Source organism: Chlamydotis macqueenii, chromosome 4, assembly GCF_036417535.1.
Source record: "Chlamydotis macqueenii isolate bChlMac1 chromosome 4, bChlMac1.mat, whole genome shotgun sequence".
In the NCBI taxonomy this organism is placed as follows: domain Eukaryota; kingdom Metazoa; phylum Chordata; class Aves; order Otidiformes; family Otididae; genus Chlamydotis; species Chlamydotis macqueenii.
Window position 1 is genome coordinate 72,551,991 of NC_141559.1, and position 16,918 is coordinate 72,568,908.

Genomic DNA, 16,918 nt, shown 5'->3' on the forward strand with positions numbered 1-16,918 from the left:
GTGTGACACCGGTGGCACCTCTGTGTTAATGTATTTAAGAAAGGGTAAGAAAGCTGTGCAACAGCAGCTGTGAGAGAAGAGCGAGAAAAATGTGAGAAAAACAGCCCTGCAGATGCCAAGGTCAGTGAAGGAGGAGGAGAAGTAGTAAAGTTGCTCCTGGCCTAGATTCCCCTGCAGCCTGTGGGTGCAGCCCATGGTGAGGCAGGCTGTCCCCCTTCAGCCCATGGAGGCCCATGGAGGAGCAGAGATCCACCTGCAGCCTGTGGAGGATGCCATGTTGGGGCATGTGGATGCCTGAAGGAGGCTGTGGCCCTTGGAGGGCCTGCTGGGGCAGGCTCCTGGCAGGGCCTGTTGCCCTGTGGAGAGAGGAGCCCAGGCTGGAGCAGGTTTGCTGGCAGGAGCTGTGACCCCATGGGGGACCCGCGCTGGAGCAGTCTGTTCCTGAGGGGCTGCACCCTGTGAAAGGGACCGATGCTGTAGCAGTTCATGAGGACTGTCCCATTGGTGGGACCCCATGCTGGAGCAGGGGAAAAGTGTGAGGAGTCCTCCCTCTGAGGAGGAAGGAGTAGCAGAGACAATGTGTGATAAGGTGACCACAACCCCCATTCTTCACCCCCTTGCACCACACGAGGGGAGAAGGTAGAAGAGTCAAGGAGTGAAGCTGAGTCTGAGGAGAAGGGTTTTTTAGTTTTGAGTTTTGTTTCTCACTATCCTACTCTATTATTAATTGGCAATAAATTAAATTAACCTTCCCCAAGTCAAGTCTGTTTTACTTGTGACAGTAATTGGTGAACAATTTCATCATCTTTATCTCAACCCACAAGCTTTTCATCTTATTTTCTCCCCCTGTCCTGTTAAGAAGGGGGAGTCGTAGAACGCCTTTCTGGGCACCTGGTGGTGCCAAGGTCAACCCATGGCAATGACAAACCACTCTAGCTCAGCTGTTTGGATAAAGGTGGCAGGAAAAAATTTTTTTTCTTCAAAAGCATTTAAGCATAGTTAGTAAATTAGTAGCAGCACACATTGGCTGTGTAGGGCATTGACTGAATCATTGAAGGTGTGTTTTTCAAAGTAGAGATTTGAAGGCAGCAAGGCCTGAAACACAAATCAATAACAATAAAACATATTTTTAGCTTGTATGAATCAAATCATAGTTTCTGTCCCTAACCAGGAGAGTAACCAGGTTACCAAGAGTCAATACCGTTTTAAGCTACTCACCAAAAATGTTTGCATACTTTTGGCTTGCTTTCTAAGCAAGGCAGTGCCCTTAAGCCAATTGCTAGAAACCAGTCAGTATAAACTGGGAACTTGTTATCTTTTGGATAAACTTCATATTCAGAAATTGAGAGGGGGAGATTGAGGAAACCGACACACTTCCAGGTGGCCTTTGATTGGAGGCTCCTGCACATCAGTGAGCAGGTTTGTTTTGATATGATTTTTGTTTTCAAATGTCCTGTTTGAAGATGTCTCTTCACTAATATGCACCCAAGTGAACTGCATCAATATTTAACAATGAAAAAATCCATTTGAGGTAGAGAAGATATATGTCCGTAGCAGGCTCTACTTGATTAATGTTTGCAGACAACTCTGCCCCTACAAATCTGGTCTGGTCTACTGGAAATGAAGAAGTGTTTCCTGCTTGAAGTAAAATGCAAATCGTAAATATCATATAAGGGACTGATGCTTACGTTTCATATTTTGAGACATGTAGTGTTACATGTCAGTGGTAATTTTTATTCATGTATATTACATAAATATACATTTCAGGTGAGTATGGGTGGTTTTCTAATACTGTATGCAACTAGAATAAAATAGTGGGGCAGTTTACAGAGGAGAGAGTGGAATAAGAGAAAAAAAAATATTAAAATAATGCCAAAGGTCTCAACTTAAATTCTTAACAGAAAATTCTAAATTCTTATAATTTTATCATGTTTATTTAAAAGTATAAAATACCTGTCATTGTAGCAGGGATGTATACATATATACACAGACCAAGGCAGATGCAGAGGGCTTCTTAGTCCCCTCCATTGTACCTTTTTCATTCTCATGTAATGCTGTTGAGGTCAGTGGAATTACCTGGCAGAGCACTAACACAGAGACAGAAAGAATTAGGTCATACAACAGCTAATCTTTCAGGAGAACTTCCCTGAAGTCTAAAAAACCATATGCATAAGAAAGTACTCTAGTGTTCCTCAGGAGGCCAAATTCAGGCATGAGTGGAAACAAAGGTGCTCTGATTTCCCTTTGATTCTCATCATGTTTTATTAGATGCAGCTTTATGACATAAACAAAGTTAGACATGCATAAAGACTGCACTGGGGCTGAGACCATTCCACCTCTGCACCACCCAAAGGGGATATCTTGCCACTTTTCTTCCACAGGATTGGTGCTCAACTGCCAGCATGACCCGATGATTTAAGAAACAGAAAACTAATCCTCCAAGAAGTTCTAAAATTACATTCTCTAGGGCTAGTTTTTCCTAAGAGGCTCAATATGGTGTCAGACAAGACCAAGGGAGATGATGGGAACTTGTGTTCATAGGAAAGGGAAGAAGCATGTTGAGGCTCCATATACTTACACCACCCTACAATCACATTGGGCTGTTTTAATTCTGAAGTGTTGTAACCATGCTGTTATATGATCTGAAGTGCTGGCTTTGTTGCATGCACTTTATCCAGCATGGTATACTTGGCCAAGAGATATTTATTTTCCTAGAAGAAGACTCGTCTGATCTAAAATTAAAGTTAGTTTGAATTTCATTGGAAATTGTAATAGTTGAATATGAAATGCTAAAACAACCCAAACCATAAAACTCAAAATTTAGTGGTTGAGCTCTCCTTTACCCAAGTAAAACAAATAAAGAAATGGTCCCAGATTGCTGAGATATGAACCTGTTAATTACAAATACTATGAGAAGAAAAGTGGAGGAGTTCTAAGCAAACCAAACAAAAAGCTGAACTTAAGAAAAATATATACTTCCTAAAAAGGTGCTTGTTCTTTTTTTTTTTGTGGAGGGGGGGAAATTGATGCTGAAATGTCAACTAAAAAGGAAGAAGCTGTTGGATTATCACAGTCCATTGCATCTGTGCTTTATAAAACAGAAGAGTTCCTATCCTAAAGCCAACCAAGGAACAGTAATCTGCTTGTGAATGGATGTATGGGCACAATCCTCACGCTGATACAATGCTTTTATGGTGTGGTAGTAGTAAGTTTGTAAATGAAAATGCAACTTCTAACATTTCTCCCTCAATATGAAAACAACATATATTTGAGCCTTCCCTTTAAGTGGATCGTTTACTGTATGTGTTCCTGTACGTATATTGTTTGCCCATCATTTCAAGAAAGCTGTATCGCATGGGCAGAGGACCTAGACTGTTTGGCCTGCATAGTGTCATAGACGTTTCCTTTGGTTCATGATTTAAGCACAAGTGAAATAAGTGTATTGCTTTTTGAAGTACTGTTGGCAGAGGAGTCTACTGAAATAAGTAGATTATTTTATTCTTCAGGGATATAGCTTCAAGTTCTCTGCATTAGTTTGCTCCATTCTGAAGATTTTCTTAGCAGCCATAATAGATGGGGTCTTTTTTTTCAGTAGAAGAAAGGATTATGTCTAAGTGTTTGTAGAACTGCATAAAGGGCCTTTGGAGTTGGGAAACTCTGCTCTGTAGCTGGCGTTCAAAAGAGACTTTGAGGGTGTAATGTCTACAGCGAGTAAACAGTCTGCTGTTATAGCTCATCTGTACAGTTAGAGTAATGAAAAACACGAAACATATTTTTGAAATATTCTGCTTACCTAATTTGTGCCTTTCAGAATGGATAAACTCTGCACTTAAAGGGTGTATCTCACCTGTTAGACTTGTCTGAAGTTAGAAATCTACAGGTATAGCTTAATGATAATTTCTTTTGGTTTTAATAATAAATAAATAGTTTTCCCCAAATCGAGTCTGTTTTGCCCGTAATGGTAACTTCAAGGATCTCTCCCTGTCCTTATCTCAAACGTTGAGCCTTTTTCTTATATTGTCTCTCCCTATTCTCTTGGAGGGTCAGAGGGAGTGAGAGAGACTGCGTAGTCTCGTCCCGAGCAGGGCTAAACTATGACAGTTGGAAATTCATTTTCTATATTCATGCAGTGTTCATTAAAATGGATCAGTTACAACCTCTTGCACTAAAAGATTACACTGGAAATGAGATTAGAGGCTACTTGTGCCAGCTGCCATTGTTAGGAGGAACATGGCAGACATGAGCTCATTATGACTTCTGAGCTATTGAAAGAAATATGAGAAGGTAAAGATGTTGACGAGTATCTCAAACTGTGCTTATTAAATCTTGTGTGATAAATTATAGATACAAGAGATAGTTTTGGGGTACTTTTGAAACAATCTTTAAGTTATTTATGCCAATAATCATGTCAGGATGGGCTTCAGAAAATTTCAACCCTAAAGCTTTTGTTAATTTGTAGTCCAGCACTAAAAGTAAAATCTTCAGCAAACATAATTTTCTTCCTTCCAAAAGCTTCAGAGTTTGATAGCAAGTTTGGCTTGGCGTGTTGTGAATATGTAGTAAAATAGATACAGCACACACATCAAAAAAGTTCATAGATCCCTTCCCTCTGCTCAGATATGTTCTTACCAGACCTCAGTGAATGTAACATCTTCACTGACTTAATGTGTTGCCTCCAAAATTCTACAGTAGTTTGTGTTTCTGAGACCAATATATTAAATGGAAGATTTTTTCCATGCATTTACTGAAAAATTCCCACTAGAAGTTTCCTTCACGTCTCATGTCTTGGCGGGGGCTCATCTCTCCCCCTCCCCTTTCTTCTTCAGACGGATCATTTATCTTATTAGGGAAAAACAGCACATATGATTATTTCTGGTTGTTGTGCAGCAGTGGAAATCATCCAGCCTCTTCCCCCTGGCCTGCATTCCCAAGGAGCCACCAATTACTGCGTCTGAGTTTTAACCGCTCCTTATAAATCAATGCTGTTAAAATCGTTAAACGATGATGTAATCTCAATCCAAAGTATAGTTTTATTGCATTTGATAATTAATAATTGTATAAAAATTATCATTTTCTCTTAAGTGTTTTAATGGGCTTTTAAAATATCTGCATCCAGCTGCACTTTATCACTCAATATATCTCCTCTGCGTGTCTTCAACTCACATCTGCTGGCTTGATGGACTCTTACCGTGCCAGTGAAGAGCCTTGTGAAGAGCGATGTAGCTCTGAGAGTGGGGCCGGATTCTGCTTCACTTAGTGACAGCACAACTGTCAGCTCAAAGCTTTCTCTGCAGAATCTGCCTGACTAATGACAATGGAATGGCCAGGAAAAAAAAGCGCAGCTGGGGCTGCAATTCCCAGGTTGAGATGCAAGCCCTGAGGGTAGAAAACTTATCTTTTGCCTGAGCACATTTGACATGGGAGATATTAAGAGAAAATCAGCCTGTATTCCCATTACACCTTTTTCGAAGTTAAACTGCACCTTAATCAATTCTGACTGAATTTCTGTCTTGAAGTATTATTTTCAAAATTATTCTTCACTTTCTTCCTTTGTGAAAGCAAAATCTACTCTTCTTTTGAATATACTAACCAAAGATATATCAATTCGTTATGGAAGCTGTGTGTCAAGTTTAAGATATTTCTAATAAGAATGGAATCTAAGTCTTTTTTAGCACTAAATCTGCCTTGTAGTCTCAAATGTCAAGCGTAATTGTAAAAAGATGCTCTAGAGCTTGCTAGTGCATGTGAGTGTGTGCGTTTCTGTGTGTGTGTGTATATATAAATTTATTATTATGAAGTTTTGTTTCCAATTTCATACCTATTTTTGTTCTGTTCTCCAATTGATCCTATTTGCATGCATGTTTTAGTAAAAGCGATCCTAAAGAAATTCAAGAAAAACATAATGTCAAGTATAGAAAAAATAGTTTCTACCTAGATGTCAGTAATAGGACATTATAAATGGGGTTTATTTTCATTTCCCAGCTAGAATATTAAAGCTAGTTAATGTGAAATCTCCTTTTTTCTTCTATCCACATAATTATTATTCTGTAGCTGACTCTGCATAACTTTGTTATATTATGTTCTCAGGGCTGTTGCTGGAGTTGACGGAGACCCTGATTTAGTTCATATGGAAATCCAGGACCCCAGTGGAGGTATGCAAATGAAAATGTTATCAATTGATACCCTAGTGTATAGTCATTTCACTTTGTTTTAGAGAGTACTTTTTGGATTGTTTTTGAAACTACTTAGAAGAGAAGTTGTGCAAGTCAGATTCTTTTTCTATTTATCTGTAGTCAGCAAAGCTGTCCTGTTATATAAAAATATAGTATAATTTAAAATTTACTTGCTTTCACTCTAAGATGAATTGATGTCAAGATGCTATGCTCCATTGAAAATGTCCATTAATAGTGCAATTTATTCTAGCAGTTAAACGTTGAACATTTTTTCCTGATTTCCAAATAAAACTGGCAATGCAGTGTTATTGCTGGGTAAGTGTCTGTGAATCGTTGCATATGTCAGTCCTACGGTGCTAACTGCCATCTCCCAGAATTTCCTCATGTTACGGTATCCGGTATACTTTGAGACTTCAAATGGAAAATAAATGAAAAAGCAGATTAGCAGTCAGGAAGTGCTGTACTAAAGAGTCACCATGATTCCAAAAGCTTGTATAGTTTCTTGTTACTAATTGTACTCTTGAAGGATAATTTAATTGCTTGAATCAGATCATCTGAGTTCCTGTGCACTCTTAAAAAGGAGTTATAAAGAATGCACAGTTTGACTTTCCCTGAATTAGTAGCTTTTCTTCATTTCAGCACTATTAAAAATCAAAGTTACCATGTTAAAATCTGGATGACAAAGTTTCTAAATATTTTAGCAGCAAGATTTCTGAGACGTGGTGCGCCCCACAGCACCTTATCAACTGCTCTGTTTAGAGATAGTGTAAGAAGAATCTTCTGGAGCTGGATGGAAAGATTGAAAAACAAAACAAAATGAAACAAAAAAAAAACAAACAGAAAAAGCAGAAAAAGAAAAACTCTCTTGAAGTATCTCTTTGCTAGGTCCTCAAAAAACTGACTTTGTGAGCTTATGGTCTTTACAAGCATTGCCATTGATTTTAGTGGGAACAGCATCTTTGTACTGCCTATCTGATGAAGAACTATAGTGCTTGTCATGTGAATTATGAATAGCTGCAAGACTTTTCTAAGGCCCGTTGCTGGACTTGCTCAAATATCCTTGTGGTGATGATTTGGACATAAGCAGGAGAACTTGGATTGACTCTAGATGCCTCTTAAACAGATCCAGATTTTAAAACAAATATTGTTATCTAGTATACTGGTTTGGCCTTTTCTAATTGAAAGTCATAAATTGTGGAATGAATTTCCTATCACACTGCAAAAGTAATGAAGGACGTGCAAGGGTGTCGTAGTTCAGCCCCGATCGGACCAGACTACGCAGTCTCTCTCTCACTCCCCCCACCTTCCGAGAGAACAGGGGGAGAAAATATAAGGAAAAACGACTCGAGGTTTGAGATAAGGACAGGGAGAAATCCTTAAAGTTACCGTCACGGGCAAAACAGACTCAACTTGGGGAAAACTATTCATTTATTACTACAAACAGCAGGAGAATGAGACCGAAAACAAGATAACCTCCCCCCACCCCTCCCTCTTCCCAAGCTTAACATTATCTCTACTACCTTCCCCTCCTGAGCGGCACAGGGGGGAAGAGGGAATGGGGGTTGCGGTCAGTTCATCATACGTTGTTTCACGCCGCTTCTTCATGGTCGGGGGAAGAACTCCTCACATTCCTCCCCTGCTCCAGCGTGGGGTCCCTCCCACGGGCCACAGTCCTTTGTGGAACTGCTCCGGCGTGGGTCATCTCTTCCACGGGTGCAGTCTCTCCAGAACAGCTGTCCCAGTGGGCCCTCCACGGGCCACAGCTGCCTTCAGGCATCCACCTCCCCCGGTGCGGGGTCCTTCACGGGCTCCAAGTGGATCTCTGCTCCTCCGTGGACCTCCATGGGCTGCAGGGGGACAACCTGCTCCTCCATGGTCGTCACCACAGGCTGCAGGGGAATCTTGGCCAGGAGCCGCATTACTCCTCCCCCTCCTTCTGAACTGACCTTGGTGTCTGCAGCCGTTCCTCACAACAGGCTGGTAGGTGTCTCTCAGGATCTTTTTTTGCATCTCATTCACTTCTCATCTCCTCTCCACTTCTTGCAGCCGGGCTGGACCGAGTCGGGCCCAGTCGGCTGCCTGGCGAGAGGCCAGAGGGTGAGGCCTGCAAGGCCCATGAGGCCTGCGCCTCCCCCTCTGCGCCTCTGCCCCCGCTCATCTTCTTCACATCTTCTCTTCTCTCTTTTTTTTTTTTTCTGTTTTCCCCTTCTTAAATACGTTATCGCAGAGGCGTTATCACGGGACATTCTGCTACCAATCGGCTTGGCCTTGGCCAGCAGCAGGTCCGCCCTAGGCCCGGCCGAGTCCACTGAACAAAGGGGAGCGACTTCTAGCAGTTTCCTACAGAAGCTACCACCTTAAGCCCCCCCTTACTAACAAAACCACGACAAAGGGGTACATTATTTGCTCTTTCATACTGTATCTGGAGCGTGGGGAGAATTAGTGATCTGAACACAGGATGGTGTATGTAACATTTTTCTCACTGCACTTGTGAAAGTCACTCAAGTACTTTGTGCTCAAAAGCTTGTGAGGAAGGATGAGCTGTAGAAGGACTTGAATCCAGGAGAAGGTATTTGGGCCACGGTTGGTGTAAGATATTATTATTGTCTCTTTGGTAAGGGCAGATTGCATTGAAGATGCAGTGCTGCTGTTCTAACAGCCCAGGCAGAGAGGATATTCCTTGCCCATTGCTAACAGGAGAGGAAGAGAGGTGCCACAGCCTTCACTGATATAAGTCAGTCCAGGCTTTTTCAGCAAGGTATTAACTCTGAATATATAAGTCCTGCCCCAACAGAGCAGTTCCAGTAGTGTGTTAATAATGTGTCTTAACTTTTCTATAGAGCTTTGAAAATAGCCTTTAAAATTCTGCATGCTGTCTATTAAACTGAGTCTGATTCTCCTCTCAGTCATCACAATTTTATACTGGAGTTAATTTATTGATTTCAGTTATGTTGTGTCAGGCCACCATTTCTCCAAGTGAATAATTCAGCTCTGTGCATAGGTTAAGTGAGAAAAGAGGCTCCTTCTATTATTCCCACCCATGAATGTCTCATTCATCTAACCCCTAATCTCTCTGGACCAGCAGAATTTGGATAATAACAGGCTGCCTCCTGGGAATGATCTGAACTGTAAGCAGTTAATATATTCTCAGTACATTGGAATTGAAAAACTCTTGTATGAAGGTTTAATACAGTAATGTTACAGCTAACTTGACTGGCAAAGGCAGTGCTTTCCCTACATGAATAACATTTTAAACTACTTGCTTCTTTTTCCCTTGATAGCCCTGTCATATGTTCCTGTCTCTCTTTCCTCAGGTTATCGCTACGTCACTTGCCAGATTCAAAATTGCTCTGATAAGACAATGACAGTCCAGTTTGCTGGTGGCACTGATCGGGATTCCCTGACTGTGCAGGATGACTACATATTTCTTCAGGTACTGCTGCTTTCTGGAGAGACAGCCCATTTGCTGTTTTCAAATGCAAAAATAAAATTTTGAACAGTGCAGCAACACTGTCATTTAGGAGCTTGGAGAAACCTGCTCCAGAATATGAATGATGATTTCTGAATTTTTATATGGAACAAAGCATTCTTTTATCAGTCAAAAAAGACCAACACATCTTTAATTTGTACAACCAGTTGCCCGTTTATATGGTTGACTTTAATTTGTCACTGACCTAGCTTTAACTAGATGGAAACCTGCAAGTAGATTGTGTGGCTCAAAATTACTTTTTATAAATACTGTTATATGTTAGGCAAAATTCAACCATTTTGTTTTTATGCTTACAACCTCTCCTGGGTCCTTTCCAGTACCTCCAGAGTACTAAAAGGTTCCCTCAGAAGAGTGTCCAAGGAAAAAGCCACTGATAGAGTAAGTGGCTCAGCTTCTTCACATGGGTTCTTCTGGGAAGAGATTTTTCTGGGAAAGAATTTATACAGCAGCCCTTAGGAAGCAAAAGGGTGAAATGACCATAGCTGGGGACCCTGGAGCAACTTGTGATAGACCAAATTACATTGGGTTTATTTCATTCCCAGACTACAAGACCTGCATGCAGAAACCTGGGCTGCAACTCCGTCAGCCTTATGGCACCACATACACCTCAGGCACATTTGAAAATTTGCTTGAGTTTGGTTGTGATTTGAATCTGTCAGTGCCACAAGCTTCTGGAAGAAAGGTTACGTGCGACCTGTTTAAGATTTTCCTAGGGAAGTTGCTTGTACTTTCCTCAGTGGTTGGCTATCATTTTTGCTTTACGTTGATATGATTTGCTTGTTGCAAAGGCTTGTTTATTGACTTTTGCAGGAAAGGAATATTGTGGCAATGAATAGCTCTCTCCACCACGGCCTAGGTGTACATCAGATTGGCTTCTTTGCAACTTCCCCTGTTGTGGCTCTTTCTTCTGGAAGGATCTTTAAATTGATAAAGAAACAGGAGATCTGTCCTCCTCTTGTTTTTCACAGCAGTTTCAAGGGCCCACATGGCTTAGAACACTTAGCACCACAAAGAAACAGCAAAATGGATTTGGGAAAGCATTTTCTAATTAAAGTAGGCACTTTTCAGCTCGTGTCTAGCACTCATGGCACCTGTTTTGCTCAAATGTATTATTATCTGCAGCTCCCCCCAGGCAAACTCTAAAATCCATTTCACGATATGTAGATAGTGAGAAGTGCTTCTCGCCGTGTGAATGTTCAGACTGCTGGGCTCAGCAAAACACTGGCATTTTGTTTTACTGGATGTCTTGTATACTTGCATCTTGAGCTGTTGTTATTCTATCTTTTGCCCGGCACTGGGCAGACACAAAATGGAAGTGCAACCTGGAAATGTACACATAAAGTAATGAACAGTTGCTCCTAGCAAAATGATGCCATTTGTAATGTGATCTCTGCAGATTTGAGATACGTCAGTGCCAGTAGATGAGGTGTGCATGTATTCCACATAACGAGGAAACCACACAGCAGCTGCACATCTGAGAAACAGCATACTTTCAAAACGACATGGAAATACTTTTATCGTTAGACTAAAATATTGCTATGTAAGTTAGACTATTACTATATAAGTTAGAATCAGACCAGGGACTCCTCTTAATATTACAGCAATACCTATCACAAAGAAGATGCTACAGAATCATCTGTGCAAAACAAGAAGAGACTTTGAGATTTTTATTGTCCCTGACATCACTCACATCCCCTGAGCTGTGCTGTTGTGAATCAGTGTTGCAGGTCTGCTAATCCTGACACAAATACCAGACTTTTACTATCTTAGATGAAGATCTCAACCCCATTTCTTTGGTATGTCTATATCCATGAAGATTAGGAACTTTCCAACACTCATTTATTTTTCAGTTTGCACTGGCCATCAGTTTCAGAGGTGATTTCAGTAGGAGGATTAAATTTTCAATACTGTTTTTAAGCAAGGATCAACCTTTAATGTCAGTGAGGCTTGGCATGACTAGCTGCTTCTCTGATTCTCTGCTGCTTTGCATCATCTTCAGTCATTTAAAATGAGTGACATTAAAATATGCATAATGAACAAGAAGGCTATGAAAAGATGGATAAGACTGATATTTAACCCTAATTAAATAAGCAGTGAGTTTTTCGGTTTAATCCATCATTTAACAAATCACATTTGTAAAGGGCATCACATTCTTTCTACCACAAAAAAAAAAAAGGAAATTGGTTTAAAGAAAGAGTGAAAATGATTAAGATATTAAATACTTTGATACCTTTGAAATATTCAGGCAGGTGGACCTGCTATCATGCATCAACTGTATTTTTACTATCCAAGTCAAGTTTGCATGCTTCAGGATAGGCTGTCTTCCAAATCATATTCCCTTTAAAAAACCACAAAAGTTGAGGAGAAAAGCAGTGAGATTGGGGTAGAACTTTAAATGGATTTCCTAAGTCAAAAAAAGAAAATGAGTCTATGCTTCTAATCTGTTTTGTTACTGACAACCAGAGAGAAATTTTGGACATTTCATTTCACTTCTATTTTCTTTTTTTGACCAGTCCATTCCTGCAAAGCTGCCACCCTTTATAAACTTAGTGAAAGTGATTGAATAGCCATTACCTAGCTGATCTTCCGGGGGGGGGGGGGGGGGGGAAGGTGAAAAAAAAGTGAAATATTATTTACCAGAGGCTAAAACCTTTGCTAATATCATCTGATGGTGCTCAAGAGGCTTATTTATAAATGTGCCAATTGATATACCAGCATAGAATTTGGCATTATGTACTGTTACCTTTCTGACTAGAGAAACCTACGGAGGCTGTTAGTTGAGTATTTTCGTTGATGTTTATTTAGAATCTTCCTTTTGATACTTTGCAACAATATTTGCATTGGGTTGTTGTTTTTTTTTTTTTTGTGACTAAGGTAAAAGTCTTATAATAACCAGTGTATCTGCTATTACAAAGAGGAGAAAGGAGCTAATGGGTAATAGCCATACAGCGATGTCTTTTTCAATGCTTATTTCTATTGACTTTCTTTAGTGAAAATCTGTATAAGCCCACAGATGTTTTACATTTTAAAACCTAATCTGTCTTCAGTTCCACATATACAAGCATTTGAAATACATGTTTTACCGTGTCTTCAGGACATATCACTGACTTTCAAACTGACTGGCCCAATGGATATAGAATTGCATCATTATCCTTTGTGTAGCATGTTAACATCTTGCACTGGGAAATATTGAATCCTCTGTAGAAAATACTAGTGAAATATAGCAAACACTTTACATGCTGTTATGATTTATTTAGCTTTTATTGCTTTGCTTTGAATAGCACTGTTGGAGTACCGCTTGCCCTGGTGTTCATGGCCAGTGTACCTCCTCCCTACCTCTTCCAGGGAGGGTGCTGCAGCCTGGGTTTCTACAAAAGGGCAGAAATTTGGGAGATGCTGAAAGAGTTTGAGTCTGTTTGGAGTCTGTTTTGTCACAACATTTGATTTATTCTTTTAGGTGTACACTTTGCAGATTAATCGCATGCAATAAAAGTAATAGCTGTGTGTTTCAGTTGCAGGTTAAAAAGAAAAAAACAATCTTCTATCACAGACTTTTTAGATTTAACAAACTATCACAGCGTTCTGTTTTTCCTTTGTATAGACAACATCAGCAAATCGGACCAAGTATTATGTATCTTACCGTCGCAATGGCTTTGTGCAGATGAAGTTACCAAAATATGCGTTGCCAAAAGTAAGTATACACATTTGTCTTTCTAATTATGTATTTGTCATCTTCTCTTTCTACCTAAACTAGTTTTGTTCTTTTATTTTTTTAAGTCATCATTATTCTGAGATAACAATTTCTCCTTGTGAGGATTTCTGAATCACAGTTATGGTGTATTCTTACCCTACAGTTTCTGTTTTTATACTAGGAATGTAGTAGCTTATAAACCAAAGAAAGTAAGAACATATGATAGCTTATTTGTCATCAGTTACCACAATAATTTTTGAGCTGTACTTCTATGAAGCAGTGTTCCACACTGAATGGCAATGTAATGATATTGAGTGAGTGTTCTTTCAAGAATCAATTACAGTTTAATTCCACATGGTGCTTTCTGGTGTAGGCATGAATAGTAATAAAAAAGAATTTTGCCTACTAATGGTTCTCTATTTCATTAAAGAATCCCAGTGTGAACTTTAATTACTTAAGAGAATGACAGGGCTTGTTGAGAGTTTCTTTCAGTCTCACATATTTTTATAGTGACAGGGTTTCTATATTTGCATGGTAAATTAGCCATAAAGCACAGACATTTACGTACAATCTAACTGATGCGATTTAGTTTTTTGTGCTGCACTTAATGTATTTCATAACTTTATAGTTAGAAGGCTTCTACAGTCCTGAACAGTAACGACTTGGAGATTTTTAAAGACTCAACTAGATAAAGCCCCAAATAACCTGATCTGGCCTCACAGCTCACCTTTCTCCCAGCAGAAGGTCGATCTAGAGACCTCCTCAGACCTCCCATGCCTTTTCATGGGATTCTGTTATTCTACCACTTAGTACAGAACTAAGACATGTTATATTTGTATGTCTTGAAATGCACAGGTTTAATTCATTGTTCATCTGACGAAGGACAGTGGGCTGCAATGTATTTCGTTCTTCTGTTGTTATTGTTCTGAAACAATGTGTTGAATGTTTTTTTTCATCTCCAATACATTCTTTTTTAATCTAAGTGATGGTCTATAATCTTCTAGTTTTAAATATACAATGTATTAACAAAACCCTCAATTAAATCGTCAGATTTTTTTTTGGGGGGGGGATATGCTCCCAGTAGAACTGTGGAAATAACTATTTATTTATTTATTTATTTTGACAATAAATATATAGCCAAGGACGGGTAAATATATTAAACCTTCCACATAATTATTTCAGTGTTTTTAAGACCTTCTGTTCTTAATTAGGAAAACAACAGGAGAATATCCAGTTTTAAATGGTGAAACATGCCAGATGTGCACACCCTGAGGGACTGCAGCCCTTGGGCAATTCCTGCTGGGGTAGGGACACACCAAGGGACTGCAGCCATGGGTAAACCATGCTGGGGAAGAAAACAAATAAGGAGCAAGGGAGGAAAGCAAAGAATAAGCAAGGAGCAGCAGAAAGAAACGCTTCTGTGATGATGCCAACCTCCTGCACAGCCCATTGCCTTAGTGAAGTAATTGGGAGGAGCCAAATTAACACAAGGTGGAAACATGAGACTTGGGAGTAGGAAGGAGGGAGAAGAGATGTTTGATTAAGCTGATCCTGGAGAAGGGGGAGGAAGGATGTTTTCCTAAATGTTTGTTTATGGCGTTTTTGTTTTTTTTTTCAAGTATCCAAATCAGTAATTAAAAGTGTGCGTTAGCTGGAAATAAATGCAATCAGATAAAGATTGCCAAGTTGCAAATGTTTTGCCTACACTAAATTTCCTGAAAAAGTATCAGCACATTAGTACAAGTGTTGACTATGCTAACTTGTGTGGGAAAAAGTTTTCTGTAGGGAAATGGAAGGGCAGAAATCTTGTAAGAGAGACCTGGATGTTTCTTCTGCTTCTGTATGGCCTGTGAAGGAACCTGTGCCTTTCCATTGCAGTTTCCTTCTCATTCCCAGTTATCTGCTGCATTTGGCCAATGCAGCACTGTTTGTCCTTCCTAAAGCTGCCAGCACATAGAAGACGGACGTACTAACTCAAATTTTTGAGTTGCGCAGAATGTTGTAATTATAGACAATGGTTTGTATTCCATGTGTGGATGATTACTTCAAGCATTCAGGAAAGTGATTTATTTTAGGTTTTTTTTTTTTTTTTAAGTTGGATGTGTACTATACCTTCTTAATGACACATGCCTCTGATTTAAATATGAATTTCACATTATGCTTTATTAAAAAAGGAATGTTATTTGGGTTCAGATCTAGCTATCCGACACATCTTAATAAATGAGTGGAGGTGGTCAGAACTCAAGAACTATATGAGATTGTTGTCCAGTTCTTGTAGGCGTAGGCATCCACATTTGTAATAGGTGAGCTTGCGTAAGTTGTGAAGAACAGCAGCAAATCAAATGTTATGGGAGGACTGGAGACATAGTACAGTGGAGGACCTAGGTCTGTGTCCTGTGCAACTTTCCTTGGAACCAAAACCAGTTTAAGAAGTCCTCCCCAGTCATTCTTTCCCACTAGTCTTCTGAAGTCCACTATGACCTTTGTTGTGTTTATAGGACTGCAGTATAAACAAGATCAGTGCAGCGATCTTTAGTGAAAAATAACCCTGTAAAAAGTATAATTTGTTTTTCAAAAAGGCAGATAAAGAGACAACTGGATTGTAGTGAAGAACCTTCCTTATGGGGAGAAAATACAGTCTCAAAAGCACTTTAGTAGAGAGTAGTAGCTGGGAGTTGAATCCAGATGCATTCAAGTTAGAAACAGGGCTCAACTTCTTAATGGTGTTGGTGATTATGTGTTTGAAAAAATGCCAAGGAAAGTGGCACCTATTTTAGGTTTCGAAGTTTTCAAATCATAACTGAGTACCTTTCTGGAAGATGTGCTCTAACCATATACAAGTTCTTTGCTCCCCCTGCATCTTATAAAATGTGCAAAAATAATTGTTGGAAAGATACCAGAGAGCAAACTAAGGGATCTCATAATCACTTTTAGCCTTAAAATCCATTAATCTGGAAAGGGTGCTTACTTTTCTGGGTATATGCTCTTATTGAGTGCATTTCTGACATATTCAAAAAGTGTCAGTTATAACTCACTAGTATTTCTGTCATATGTAGTCTGGATTGTTTGAAATAGTGCTGCATGCTGAATTCTTTGTCTTGGAAAGTATGGGGTTTGTTTATTTGTCTTTTTTTTTTTTTTCTTTCTAAGCAGATTAACTCCAGGCTTGACTGAATAAATAAATTAGAAGTTAATGGTTTCATTTTGGATAGAGTCAATAGCTAGCTAGGAACAGGATGACTATGTCATTTGGAAAAGAATGTTTTTGTGTTCTTCCTAGTTCAGGCAGTACCTGATGAGTGGAACGAAATAAACTGTATCTCTTTAGCATTTTGATGATGCCTCTAAGAGAAGTTTCTTGGGTATCTGCACACAACAGAGCTGAACATTTCACTAAGAGGGCTTGGAAGCCAGACATTCATTAGAAAAGTGGTGAATGTGACAGATTTTAACCTCTTCTGTAAAAAAAAAAAAACCCACAACAACATTTTTGGAAGTGATTTGGTATTTTAACATTACAGCAGAAATTTTAGATGCTGAAGTAAATAAGGATACAGCTATGAA

General features: G+C 39.4%; 1 protein-coding gene across 1 annotated transcript in view; it reads left to right on the top strand.

Moving 5' to 3' along the window:
* The window catches only part of SORCS2 (sortilin related VPS10 domain containing receptor 2), a 576,005-nt gene that overhangs the window by 467,956 nt on the left and 91,131 nt on the right, over window positions 1–16,918 (top strand). The window contains exons 6-8 of the mRNA XM_086747245.1: window positions 6,088–6,152; window positions 9,488–9,606; window positions 13,265–13,354. Of these exons, the coding sequence (XP_086603371.1) occupies window positions 6,088–6,152; window positions 9,488–9,606; window positions 13,265–13,354 (274 nt within the window). The remainder of the gene's footprint in view (window positions 1–6,087; window positions 6,153–9,487; window positions 9,607–13,264; window positions 13,355–16,918) is intronic.